This window comes from Mesoplodon densirostris, chromosome 6 (genome assembly GCF_025265405.1).
Source record: "Mesoplodon densirostris isolate mMesDen1 chromosome 6, mMesDen1 primary haplotype, whole genome shotgun sequence".
In the NCBI taxonomy this organism is placed as follows: domain Eukaryota; kingdom Metazoa; phylum Chordata; class Mammalia; order Artiodactyla; family Ziphiidae; genus Mesoplodon; species Mesoplodon densirostris.
Genome location: NC_082666.1, coordinates 46,214,884 through 46,229,330, shown reverse-complemented (window position 1 = coordinate 46,229,330; position 14,447 = coordinate 46,214,884). Strand labels below are relative to the sequence as shown.

The following is a 14,447-nucleotide window of genomic DNA, read 5'->3' as shown; positions in this document are numbered from 1 at the left end:
CACACACAGGATGAGGTCCTGAAAGTTCATTTAGTCCTAACCCCCACCTCAGAACAAGATCTACCCTCTCACCTTTCCTGAAAATTCCCCCCTTTTAATCCCCATTTTCCTGACAAATGACAGCACAAAGATAACCCTGGAGTTTCCCCATCCTGCATGCTCCCTTGTTCTCTAGCCTGCTTCCCTCTAACTGCAGCCTAAGTTCACATCCCTAGCCCCGATGGCAGAAACCCTCTAGCCCCAGCCTCTCAGGAGGGGACTCCAGAGGGAGGAAACACTCTAGCAAAGCCAGAAATCCACCCATTACTCTGATCTGCATCCCTTCTGCTTTGGTCCCGTGTCGCCAGTCTCTACTCGCCCCCCGACTCCCACCCCCTCAGGCTCTGCTGGCAGCCCAGTCCCACACATCCTCCCAGTCTCTGCTGCACCACTGGGCCTCCCAGCATTCAATTTACAGGTAAGGAAACTGAAGCCCAGAGAGGAAGTGTGATGCGCCCATATGACGCAGCAACTCAGGACTAAACCAGAATGGGTATCCAGGCCTTCAACTCCCAGCTGGGGTTCCTTCCCCAGACAGTCCCATGGTCACCTCCTCCCCATGTGGTCCCCAGGAGTGGCACTCCCAGGCCTGGGTCCCAGGGGAGGCCCCCTGTCCCAGCCCTGCCTGGAACCCGACTCACTCTGCCCAAGTGCCTTATGCTTCCCAGCGTCTGCCTTGGGGGCCTCTCAGTCACAGCAGGTCTTGAACTTGTTCCTCCGTGACTGTCTCAGGCTCTGGCTGCAGCCCCTGCGAGGGCTCCGCTGTCCCTGCGTCCCCAAGCTAGAGCCCGCCTCTCGGCCCTCCTTGGGGTGGCCCGAGCACTGCTCTGCTCTGCTGTTCCAGGGAAGAGGTCAGTGGGGCAGGGGTTTGGCCCCTGTCACTTGAGCCAAGTCCGGACGCACTGCCCAAAATAGCATCCCTTCTCCTGCCAACAGCGCCATGGAGACCAGGTTCTGAGGCAGCCTTTGTGAGGTCAGAGGTGGAGCTCGGGTGAGCGCTCTGGGCCTCAGGTCCCACAGGAAGGGCCTGTGCTCCAAGCCAAGGGTCCAGCCCAGAGCCAAAGGAAGCCCTCCCAGGGCCCCAGACCTGGGAGAGGCTCCAGAGGCTCCTGAGTGCCCCCGCTGTGGGCAGAACTGCACAGAATGGGGATTGGAGGTGGAAAAGTCTGGAGATCCACAGCCAGGTGGAAGGGTTGGGGAGAAGACCCTGGGTCAGACCTAAGGAAGAGCCCGTCCCGAAGGAAGAAGGGGAGACTCATGCCCTGGACTCAGGGGCCTCCCAGTCTGAGGGGAAGGAAGAGACATAAGCCATATTTGCAGGAAAACCTCAGTCTAAGAGGGGAGGTAGAAAGCCAGGCCTGGTTCTCTGGAGGTTCTTAGTCTGGTGGGGAGGCGAAAGAGCCTGGGCCTCGTGCTCTGGGAGCCCCCGTCTGAGTGGGGGAAGGGGAACCCTAGGCCCCACCCTCAGGAAAACGCCTCCCTTGGGAACAGCAAGCAAGGCCTCTGGCAAGGAGCCAAGCTGGGCCAGAATGTGAGGCTGCAGGTGGGGTGACCAAGGAGGGGTCAGGAGCAAACCAGGGCACCAGCTGCCGTCTGAGAGGACTTCTGAGCCAGGGAATGGCTGAGCCTCCAAAGATGGGCCAGTTTGGGATCTGAGCAGGTGACCTGGTGCTGAGAAACAAGGGAGGAGTTGCTGGTCTGCGGAACGTAAGGAGACCCGCCAGGTGGAGTCGTGGATGGTGGGCAGTGGGTCCAGAAGCTTCTGAGGCCCGCAGCCCCTCATTGTGGAGAGGTGGTATAGGATCTAGTTGCAAAGCCAGCTCTGGTAATAGAACTGTCCTCTAGAGGGTGCCAATAGACCGGGTCAGGTCTGGAACTTGCATTGCCCAGGTTCCCGCCCCTACTTGCCCGGGTCCCCAAGCCTACTTACGAAGCAGGTCCCTCTGTAAGGAGAGACAGAGGTAGGCTGCCCAGTCAGAGACCATCCTGAAGGAACGAACTCTTCCGCTGCAGCACCTTGGCTGAGGCTGTGCCCCTCACTCCCCTCTGCAGACTCGAAGAGGGCTCAGGACGCTGAGTCCTTCTTCAGGGAGGTAGAGATGTACCCCTGGTGGTGAGGGGCTCCTGCCTTTATTCCTTTCCTTTGTGTACTGTTGAGGCCAGGGCGAGGTAAGAGTCAAAAGTGAAGCCGGGGTCTTGGATGAGGTCAGAACTTGAGCAGGGCTGGATTGGGCTGGGATCAGGCTGGTGAGGGATGGAAATGGGATCCATGTTGGAGTCAAGGATCCAGCCCTGGGCTCATTTACTGGGCTGTACGCTGAGGACCCAGAGTAGAGCAGACACCCTCCTGCCTGTGTCTTGGGACAAGACAGATAATCAGCAGGTGGTTCCCACAGAAAGGGGCGGGGGAAAAGGTGCGAAAGCGGCGTGGGAGTGCATTGCCCATTTTTAAGCAAGAAGAGTCAAGTTTGCCTCCAGATAATGAGAATAAAATCCTCCCTTTTCAATACGTGCTTTGTGCTGCCACCTCTCCAGCAGTGAAACTCCATGATGAAACCCTGACATATCTCAATCAAGGCCAGTCTTATGAAATCCGAATTCTAGACAATAGGAAGCCTGGAGAACTTCCAGAAATTAAAGGCAAGCTGGTGAAGAGTATATTCCGTGTCGTGTTCCATGACAGACGGCTACAATACACTGAACATCAGCAGCCGGAGGGCTGGAGGTGGAACCGACCTGGAGATAGAATTCTTGACGTAGGTATCCCAATGTCTGTGGGTATAATCGATCCTAGGGCTAATCCAAACCAACTAAATACAGTGGAGTTCCTGTGGGACCCTGCAAAGAGGACACCTGTGTTTATTCAGGTGCATTGTATTAGCACAGAGTTCACTATGCGGAAACATGGTGGAGAGAAGAGAGTGCCATTTCAAGTACAAATCAATACCTTCAAGGAGGATGAGAACGGGGAATATACTAAGCACTTACACTCAGCCAGCTGCCACATCAAAGTCTTCAAGCCCAAAGGTGCAGACAGAAAACAAACAACAGACAGGGAGAAAATGGAGAAAAGAACACCTCATGAGAAGGAGAAATATCAACCTTCCTATGAGACAGCTATACTCACAGAGCGTTCTCCATGGCCCGAGATCAGTATGTCAATAATTCCCCATCACCTGGCTTCAGCAGTCCCCATAGCAGTCTTTCTCTTGGGGAAGGAAATGGTTCACCAAGTCACCAGCCAGAGCTGCCCTCTCCAGTCACAGATAACCTCTTGCCGACAAGCACACCTCAGGAGGCTCAGCAGTGGTTGCATGGAAACCGTTTTTCCACATTCACGAGGCTTTTTACAAACTTCTCAGGGGCAGATTTATTGAAACTAACTAGAGATGATGTGATTCAAATCTGTGGCCCTGCAGATGGAATCAGACTTTAATGCATTAAAAGGCCAGATGGGGCTTCCCTGGTGGCGCGGTGGTTGAGAGTCCGCCTGCCGATGCAGGGGACACGGGTTCGTGCCCCGGTCCAGGAAGATCCCACATGCCGCGGAGCCGCTGGGCCCGTGAGCCATGGCTGCTGAGCCTGCGCGTCCGGAGCCTGTGCTCCTCAACGGGAGAGGCCGTAGCAGTGAGAGGCCCACATACTGCAAAAAAAAAAAAAAAAAAAAAAAAGGCCTGATGGTGCGCCCAAGGCCAACCATTTATGTTTGTCAGGAATCCTTGCAGCTGAGGGAGCAGCAGCAACAGCAGCAGAAGCATGAGGATGGAGACTCAGATGGTACTTTCTTCGTTTACCATGCCATCTATCTAGAAGAACTGACAGCTGTTGAACTGACAGAAAAAATTGCTCAGCTTTTCAGCATTTCCCCTTGTCAGATCAGCCAGGTCCACAAGCAGGAGCCCACAGGAATCTATGTGCTCTTTAGTGATGAGATGATACAGAACTTTCAGGAAGAAGCCTGTTTTATTCTGGACACAATGAAAGAAACCAATGATAGCTATCATATCATACTGAAGTAGGTGTGGGGCATTCCATCCTCAGTGGCTGCTGCTGCTTTCACCTATTGGGAACTCCCCTCTTGAAGGGGGTCTCAAATGGAGCTTTGAAGGGCTGCAGGAACCTGACCCATCTGACTGTGTGTGGGCGGGTCCAGGCCTTGGAGGCAGAATCCCAGGCATCTGTGTTGGCCCAAGCTCTTAGGGCACCCACAGATTACTGCCCAACATGCATTTCTGCGACTATTTCTTATTTAAAATTTCTGGACCCTATTGTTGTTGAATATCAATAGAAACTCCACATCACTTAGGGTGTGTGTAGGGCATAATGATGATGAGGATTGTGTGATGTTTAATGGAAAGATGTTAAATTTTGTGATATGGAGCCATGTAATTTTTTTTCTAACATAAAAGCAAACATCTATATTCATAAGACTAGATCCTCAATCTTTTTTGCCTCTGAAAACCTCATTAAAGAGAAATATGGAGAAAGAAGAAAATTCTTCTTTTGATTCCCCTGTAATTCTATGACTAATAGTAATTTTAGGTAATGTTTATTGCACATTTAGTTGTGTCAGGCAATGTGATAAATTCTTTAAGTGGATTATCTTGTTTAAATCCTCTTAATAGCCCTATATGAAGTAGGTAATAATGATCCCTAATTGAAGATGAGGAAATGGAGACAGAGAGTGGCCAAGGAGCTTGCTGAGTAACAGGCAGCTAGCAGCTAGTGACACTGAAATGCAAACCCAGGCCGTCTGGCTCTTATTAACTCCCATCCGTGACTGCCACCCTTGCAGTCCTCTGTGCTTGCCGTTGTTTCTTACTGTGGCTCTTCTGGTGAATTGGATGTAACACTGAGCGAGAACTGAGGAATTAACACCAAAAGGGACAAACCACACCTAAAAAATGATGAACAAATCAAGACCTACAAAAAAATGAAAACATAGACACTTTCAAAGCATCATCAGTTACCAGATTCACAGATTTTTTTTTTTTTTTTTTGCGGTACACGGGCCTCTCACTGTTGTGGCCTCTCCCGTTGCGGAGCACAGGCTCCGGACGCGCAGGCTCAGCGGCCATGGCTCACGGGCCCAGCCGCTCCGCGGCATGTGGGATCTTCCCGGACCGGGGCACAAACCCGTGTCCCCTGCATCGGCAGGCGGACTCCCAAGCACTGCGCCACCAGGCAAGCCCCTCACAGAATTTGAGGTGGTGAAAACTAGGGATTATCTGTAACTCCCCAAATTCACTGTTCTTGAATGACCTTCTCAAACTATTTATTAATGAGTTAGACTAACCTCTGCTTTCTCTTTCCCCTCTCTGCATCTTCTCTTGGTATAGAAAGCTCTTTTACTCATGCAATGTTCTTTTATATAAGCTTTACAAGAAATTCATTCCCGTCCTGTTTGCATTCTTACCATATACTTTAGTTCTTCCTGATTGTGATTGTGTGCTCTTGTGTGTGTGCATGTGTAAGACTATGGAACAGCTAAGCCAGCCTGGAGGTGGGCAAGAATCTTCCAGAAGAGATGACATGGGCACTGAGTCCTCTAAAATGAGAGAGGGAGGATGGGGTGGTAGTGGTCTTTTTGTTTTGTTTTTTATTTTATTTTATTTATTCTATTTCTGGCTGCGTTGGGGCTTCGTTGCTGCACGCGGGCTTTTCTTTGGTTGCAGAGAGAGGGGATTACTCTGTTGCAGTGCGCTGGCTTCTCATTGTGGTGGCTTCTCTTGTTGCGGATCATAGGCTCTAGGCAAGCGGGCTTCAGTAGCTGTGGCTCGTGGGCTCAGTAGTTGTGGCTCGTGGGCTCAGTAGCATCGGCAGGCGGACTCTCAACCACTGCGCCACCAGGGAAGCCCCACGTTCAGTTTTGAATTTGAATTTCAGAGAAACAATATATGCAATATTTGGGACATACTTATGCTAAAAAAATTACCCATTATTTACAAACAAAAAAGGAAAAACAAACAAAGAAAAAATTACCCATAGTTTCTCTGAAATTCAAATTTAACCAAATATCCTAGCTCTGGCTTCAGTGAAGACCCCACCAGATGCCTTGCATGTTTACTTGGGTTTGAGTCCCAGCTGGGCATCAGATTCACTGCCCAACCCTGGCTCAGTCCCTGCCCCTGAGCCTCTGTTTCCCTACCTGTGAAATGGGGTTGGAGGGTATGCAGTCCTCTCACCCCACTACTTTTGGCATCCAGAAAGGATCCAGGAAAAGGTTTACAAAGGCAGCAGCAGACCATTAACTCAAAAACTAATTTGGTTGAAATGATAAATCAGTTGAAATGAATTGGTAATGTTAGTGTGCTACGGGGCAATTTTTGCAGACTCTGATGTATCTTTAGGCATTTGGTCCCTCTTTCAGAAGTCATTCAGTTTTCTTATTTAAATTTTGCCTGCAATACACTACTTTTGCTAGTAAATAGGTTGGAAATAAGCCAGTGCTCATCAACCTCCCCTTTCTTACTCACTACACTAAAAATCTTTTAATGTGATCTAGTGATTGGGGACATTAATGTTCAACCTAGCTGAAAATTTAAATGTTTATGAACACATAGCCAAACAAGTCAAGCAGATATAATTGTCCATCATTGGAGTGGAAAGTTTTAAAAAATGGGAAAAAAATCTCAGATTCTTTTCTTTTACTTCTTCTATTACCTAGAATAGAAATAAGCGAAAAAAGCATTCTCCCTCCATGACAACAACTACAAAAATTCTGGTAGGTTTCTTTCTAATCCTTTTTTTAATGTATACACATACACACATTCTCCTCCTCCACCCCGCACTTTGTCAACAATAAGTAGAATGAAACGTCTGTAAAGTTGCGTAAAGTACTTTTTTCACTCAAACATTAAGAATATCTTTTCCATACCAGTAGGTCCACATCCATGTCATATATGTGGCTGTACAGCACAGAATGTCTCCAATTTTAAATGTATCCAACTCTCTTCTATTATGAATAACATGGGGTAGACACAATTGTCTGAAACCCAGTTAGGGATAAAAATGCAAATAGAAATTTAAAAAAATCAGAATAAAGAAAAATGCCCAGATACACTAAAACTTCTCTGAACTTCCCTCAAATGCCCCCCAAAGTATCAATGTGTAAAAAATGAATCATTTCAACTATTTATTTCCACTAACATGCCATTTGATTAACTTATTTATCATGTAAACTGGCTTTCAATCAAATTGTTTTCCACTTGGGATTTTCCAGACTTTTTTTTTTTTTAAGAACTTTTTGTTGGGCCACGCCACGCAACATATGGGATCTTAGTTCCCCAACCAGGGATCGAACCCATGCCCCCTGCAGTGGAAACGTGGAGCCAGAGTCCATATAACTCAGGCACTGTGGTATCAATCAGTAAGAAATGAGCAGCTCTGGTTGAAGGAGCAGGGAATGGGGTGGGAGAGCAGTGCCTGTACCTCGACAAACCCTGGTCTCTCTGAAATCACCTGACACCTTGAAAATTCTCAGACTGCTCAAAAAAGAAAAGACCCTTAATCCTCACCCAGGTAAGTGTCCCCTTTCAAACTCAAGTAGGGAAACTGAGATTCAGAGCAAGGTAGCAACTTACCCAAGATGACCCAGAACAAGAACATCCAGATCTGCCCAGGAGGCCAGGGACCAAAGCTAGGAGAACTGGGGGCTAGGTGGCTGGGCTGGCGAGGGCTGGGGGCACAGGCAGGACCCAGGATGGTCTTTAACCCTGACACTCTCCAATGACCAGACCCTCCCCCGAGCCCAGGCTCTCATCCTTCCTTCTCAGAGTCATACGTGGGCCTCCAGGGAAGAGTGGACAGAGACTGAGGCAGACAGGGTCAGGAGGCACCACCACTTGCCCAAGGACAAACATCCTATAAGTCATGGAACCAGAATTCAAACCCCGCCTGCTCCTCTCTAAAGCCCTCATCAGGCTACCTAATTTGGCATCAGAAACCAGGCATAGAGCTCAGGCCTGTCACTTTTTAGTATGAGCTGGAGCTATCAGGGAAGGCTTCCTAGAGGAGAGGGTCTCATTGACAGAAGAAGTTGGGAGATGACACTGAAGAGATGTGCATGTGTGAGAAGCATTTGTATCTTTGTATATATCTGTATGTGAACATATGTGTGAATGAGTAGGTGTGTGTGTATATGTACGTGTCTATGTCTGGTCTTGAATGTGAAAACCTCTCTGTGGACTCACTCTCTCTCACACAAACACACAGAGTCGTGCACACACGAGCATGCGCCCATTCCTCTGGGTTAATATTTTCCTGCCTGCGTCAGCACGGTGCCCGTCAGCGGGCAACTCACTGCAGAAACGTGCCCTATCTGATCTGGAACAGGGGGCTGAGTGTGGGCAGAGAGCCTATCTCAGCAACCCCAGGCAAGCTACTCTCTCTCCACTCTCCTGCTCAGCCTGAAAAAGGAGGCACGCCCAGAGGGCCTGGCTACCGGGGTGTGATGTGACTATGCCATCGCCCCAATCACACTGGCGGCTCCCCGAGTGGAGCGGTCTCCCTACTTCCTTCCAGGTGGGCAAGGTCAGCTGCTCCCTGAGATACCTTCCCCACCTGTCATCTCTGCCCAAATCTCGAGGCCTCTCCACACATATATATGTTCCACTGAGGACAAAGAGGGAATAGCGACCCCGAGGAAATGCTCACAAGGTGCCCCCCTTCAGCAGGAAAGCAGCTCTGAAATGAACATGCTAGCCTGCGGGAAGGTGGGATTTGACTTACAGCTTCCCAGACACACAGTGATTGCCCAGGGGGCTGTTCAGAGGTCTGTGTGGGCAGGAACTTGGGCCCAGGCACCCACAGGCATTGAGCCCAGGAAGGCTTGATGGAACACAGGGGCCCAAGGCGAGGTGGGGCCTTCCCATTTCCCGGGCCTCTCCCAGTATCAATGGAGGTTCCTCTCACGCCCAGGCTGCTCCCCTGCAGTACCAGCTGAGCCAGATTGGACTGAGCAGGTAGACACAGTCTCTTCTGCTCTCGGTATAGCCGAAGGTCCAGCGTGAGTCAAGCCCACGTGTCCTGGCTCCTAGCCCGGCCTGAGGATTCCCTAATGCATCTCTGCATGGGAGAGACAAGGATGGAGCATACAGGGAGGAGGACCACCCCAGCATGTTGTTCCCCACGGTGCAGAATTAGCAGCAGTGACTGCAGAAGGGGTGGTTTAATATGATGGTGGTTGACATTGTAATTGGATGGAATTGCAGGAAGGAAATGAGGACATGTTGCTGAGTGAATTTAGAAGAGTCAGCAGAGGTTGGGGGAGAGACCCTCCCGAGACAGAGTACAACTTGTTCAGCTCTGGTGATGGTCTAGGTGCCTCCATTGCCCTGTCCCACACCAAGGAGGGTATCCAGAGAGCTGGTCTTGCCTTCTGGGCCCCTTCCCATCTCGTCTGGCTGGGGGCACTAGCTCGGCCCTCATCTCCCCCCTCACCATCCGTAACAGTGCCAGAGGCCTTCCTCTGCCTACAACTCTGAGCTCTCCTCTTGATGTCCCTCAGCCCAAAGACTGGGCATCTTTGGTCAGGTTTCCATGACAGGAGAGACGAGGATGGAGGGCAGGAAGGCTTGACTGATTACAGAGTGAGTGGAGTTGGATGAAGGGCTGCCTATGTCTGCCTAGGCCGACCCAGAGAGCCTGCCGCGTCTTGGGGACAATGCGCTGTTTCAGTTCCAAACAAGGATTTCCACCAGCTACGCAGATGTCAGAGGAGCTGAGATGGAGGCGGTGGACTGGGCAGAGATGAGTTCTCAGCAGTCAGGCCAGCTCAGATGCCCAAGCCTGGAAGCAGGCTCCATACCCCCTTTGAAGCATTTTTAAATGAAAATTTCTAACATGCACCAAAGTAGTGTACGAACCTCCACATAACCTTCACCCAATAAAATCATCAACCTTTTGACACTCTGGTGTCACAGATGTTTTATCTTTATGAAGTATTTTAAAACAAATTCGAGCCATTATAGCATTTCACTCCTGCATTCTTCAGTATTCATCTCTAAAATCTATGAACACTTACTTACATAATGACAATCCCATGCCTAACAAAATGAACAATTCCATGGAATTACCAAGTACTCACATTGTTTCCAAATATCTTCATTTGTTGGTTTGTTCCAGTCAGGATCCAAACACATTGCACTGGGTTAAATGTTGTCTTAAACATGACCAGTTCCCCTTTCTGTTCTGTTCACATTCTGTTCCTGTCACTGTCACTGTTGAGTAAATGTGGTTCCATAGGAAGTCACAGTTCTGGGTTTGTGTTTGCTTCCTTGTGGTGTCATTTAAATTTTCCTCCATCCCCTGTATTTCTTAGAATATATAGGAAGTTAGCTCTAATCGTGTAATTTTATTTAGGATCAATTTGGGGGGTAGGGAATCCTTTGTGGACAGTCCTGTGTGCTTCCTACTGTACTTCATCCAGAGACACATAATGTCTAGTTGCCCCATGTTTAGTGATGCTGACCAGTCAGTGGGTTCAGAGGGTGGCAGCCTGATCCCACCACTGTCAAGTTCCCCATCAGCCATTCATCTTCTGGTTTCATCCTTTGATTTCTGCCTAAATCAATATCAAAAATCCTTCTACAGTAAAACATTTTAAAGGAGAAGCTCTGAGCAGCAATTTCTTAACCCACAAGAAAACAAGAGTCAGGGCTTCCCTGGTGGCGCAGTGGTTAAGAATCCACCTGCCAATGCAGGGGACATGGGTTCGAGCCCTGGTCTGGGAAGATCCCACATGCCGTGGAGCAAGTAAGCCTGTGTGCCACAACTACTGAGCCTGAGCTCTAGAGTGCATGAGCCACAACTACTGAGCCCGTGTGCCACAACTACTGAAGCCCGCACACCTAGAGCCTGTGCTCCACAATAAGAGAAGCCACTGCAATGAGAAACCCGCGCACCGCAACGAAGAGTAGCCCCCGCTCGCCACAACTATAGAAAGCCCACGTGCAGCAACGAAGACCCAACATAGCCAAAAATAAATAAAATAAATAAATTTATTTTTTAAAAAGTGTCTAATAATGGTGGCATCTCAGGTACTGAGTTAATCAGAGCAAAGAGGGAGTCCAGATCAGGGCTGCTTCATGAGAAGACGAAAGAGTGAGGTGGTAGCAGAGAGGAGCAGTGAAAACCCCAGGGACCTCCTGGCTGGGAGCCTGAGTGTGGGGCTGTTTTGGGGTTTGGCTGTTCAGGAATGGTTCCCCCCATCCAGGTAGTGAGCTGTGGTTCCTAACTCAGACTTTATAGCCAGCAGACCTGAGCTTGAATCCAGTTTGTCTTCTTAATTGGTGCTGGGTACCTTTGAGCCAGATATTCAATTGGGTGTCTTCATCTGTATGATGGAAATACTAGTCCTCACCTTGCAGTGTTTTGGGAGAATGAGTTGGTGGTGAGTGCCTGGTAGGAGTAAACACTCTGTGGTGGAGAGGACGCCTCTTTTTTTTTTTTCTTACTAGTTATCCATTTGATACATATTAGTGTATATATGTCAGTCCAATCTCCCAAGAGGATGCCTCTTCGAGGAAAGGAACCCTGCACCCCATCCCTTCTGCCCTGATTGACTCTTGCCTGACTCCAGGGCCAAAGCTAGAAGGGCTGCGGGGCCTGGGGATGGGGTAGGAAAGGATACTGTGCTCATTCCACAGGCAGACAGCAAAACCAAAGCCCATGGACTTCCGCCCAGATCTCAAGATGCTCCAGCCAGCTGGGTGCATCTGGTCTCCAGCGCTTCCCATTACAGCTCGACCGCTCAGCTCTTGGACTTGACTTCCCGGTTGCCACCACCCAACCCAGGGTCTGGGGGCGGGGCTTGCCCCAGGCACCTGGCAATTGCCAGCTCAGTCAACAGGCAGTCAAGTCCAGGGGTGACAGGGCCTTGAGCAGGCAGCCTCCTGGGGATGCCCTGGACTGCACAGGATGTTGTGCAGAGCAGGTGCACAATAAATGTATGTTAAGAGAACTGAGCTCCGCCTGCCCCGAGTGGGAGAGAAATAGGCTGTCAGGAAGGGCAACTAGGCCTGTGGGTGGAGTGGGGTGAGGGGAAGTCTTGGGCATCCCCAGGAATTCATGGCTCCGAGACCCTGAGCCCTGGGGCCAACAGCCGGGCAGGGCGTACAGCCGGGAGGTCGTCCCTCCGGCTCTAGTTCCAGGCTGTTCCATTCCTGCTCCACCTGCAACCCTGACCCTCAGTTAGCCTCTCAACTGCTTTCCACAGCAGCTGAGGCAACCTAGCCTAGGCTTCAGGGGGGCGGTTGAGGGGGAGGGGATGTTGAAACCCATTCCCCTCCCAATCACACCCTTTTTGCAAGACTTATGAGAGGGCACTAGCTACCCCTGCTGGCAGCCTAAGCTGACACCTTGGCCAGAGCCCACAGGAGGCACCCCCCAGGAGCCCCGCCCCACGAGGGACTGGCTGGGCCAGCCTTAGTCCCAGGGTCCTGCTCTTAGGAGGGACGCACGGCTCCATCCAGCTCAACCCACACACCTTCACTGTGGCCTCCAAGTTTTCTGTTCCACATCACCTGTGCTGCTTCCTTTCTTGTTTTGTTGACTTTTTGCTGTCTGTTTGCTCTGGCTAAGCCTACAGCCCCAGGATGAGAAGTCTGAACTCAGGGCATCTGAGCCTGAAAGACAGCAAGCTGGGAGTGGGGCGGTGGCGGGGGAGAATGAGAGAGGGAGAGCTGTGTGCTGGTTCCCAACCTCGGTCTGGGGGAATCTGCTGTTCACCCCACTACAGGCAAGCCGGGTTGGGAGGGGCAAGGATGGGTGGACAGACTTTCCCAGCCTCACTGCAGGCAGGTCTTGGCTTGTAACGTCAAGTTGTTTTGAAGTTCAACCCCAGAACTCTAAACACCTCATTTCTCCAGGAGGTTTGAACACCCCTTGTAAGGAAGAGGGCAGGTTCTCTGGAAGTTGTTCCCTGATTTCAACCCCTAGTCCTTCAACCAAACATTCCCCTTGTGAAGCCCCCAGAACCAAACCTTCCTGACTTTTCAACACCTCCGTGAGACTCTGTTGCCCAACAGCCTGTGAGGTAACACCACAGGGATTGCTGCCCCTCCACATTTTACAAAGGGAAACTTGAGCCTCAGAGAGGGTAAAGGGACCTCTCCAAAGTCAATAAGAGAGCTTGGGGTAGAACTCAGGCTTCCTGGCTCCTAGCCCAAGCTCTGTGCCCCACTTCAAGCATCTCTCAGATCATGGAGCACAATGGGAAGGCGGCACCAAGCCCCGGGTGCTCGGTCAGGGGCCAGCACACCCAGACGTGGCTACGCACGCACACTGCATGCCAGCACACATACCAGGGGCATGGGCAACCTGGGGCCGCCATGCTCTCCCCATATCCCAGCAGACCAGACACCACTCGGGCCCTTATGTCCTTCCCACCCACAGAGGGAGTGAGAGGAAGTTCTGGCTGGATGCCCACACTCACTGCTCCTGGCCTGCCTGTGGCCTGTGGAGCGTGCCTGCCCTCTCAGGGTTAGGATGGGGGAGCCATCCTGGCCTGTAGCCGAGGGCTTAAGGGATAAGCTCAGGGAAGCCGCTGCCATCAGCACGGGCTTAGAGTGCCTGGCATTGTCAGCTGGTCCAGCCGAGCCTTCCTTGGGGAGGATGAGCATCATCAGGGAGATTCCTCACCTGCCTCCCACCCAGGCTTCCTTCTCTGAGGGCTCACCACGCTCCAAAGCCGCATCCCTCTTTCAGGGAGACACCTGAACCCGTGCACACGTGCCCTCGGAAGAGCTATGTGTTCACCACCCCCTCAGTCTTCGTGGGACACCCTCCACACCTGTGGCCCACATCTTTGGACATCCCACATGGCCTGTAGGCACAGTCAGACATGAGCACACATCTCAGACTCAGGCATGTAACACAGCGTGTACCCCCATATGGAAGAATACACAGTTCTACATACCCCCGCTGCCCCTACCTGGACCACGGTCATGTGAAGGTGAGGGGTGAGTCACCTGTCAACTCGTGGGACCTGCTGAGCCAGCAGGATGCGAAGTCCCAAGCTAACGGCTGTGAACTTGAGGGACCAACACCCCATGTGGGGCCCGCCCTGCCACCAACCCACAGTACCCCCGTAACACTCCACTTCCACCCTTATTATCTCCTGCCCACACCCTCAGCCAGAAAGGCACCTCTAGTCCTTTCAGATATATATATATATATATATATATATATCTGCAGCTGAGCTAGCTGCCTGTCACTGTGCCTCAAGGGCTCCCATCAAACTTCTGCTGTTAAATACAGATGCCCAAGGAGAAAAACCACGAATCCAGCAGGACCCATCCCCTTTCCTCTCCCCATCCAAACCCAAGCCTCCTATCTATGCCTCCTCCATGGAAGCCCTTCCTATTGATGATAATTCACATCTCTTTCTCCTCTTAACTTGCATACAC

At 50.9% G+C, this 14,447-nt stretch overlaps 1 protein-coding gene across 1 annotated transcript; it reads left to right on the top strand.

Moving 5' to 3' along the window:
• Nucleotides 1-499: 499 nt before the first annotated feature.
• LOC132491628 (alpha-globin transcription factor CP2-like) lies at nt 500-4,111 on the top strand. Its single transcript, XM_060100480.1, is given in 6 exon segments — nt 500-532; nt 772-890; nt 2,408-3,189; nt 3,192-3,468; nt 3,470-3,486; nt 3,712-4,111. Coding segments are annotated over 6 exon segments (1,575 nt in total). The 3' UTR covers nt 4,059-4,111.
• The last annotated feature ends 10,336 nt before the right edge of the window (nt 4,112-14,447 follow it).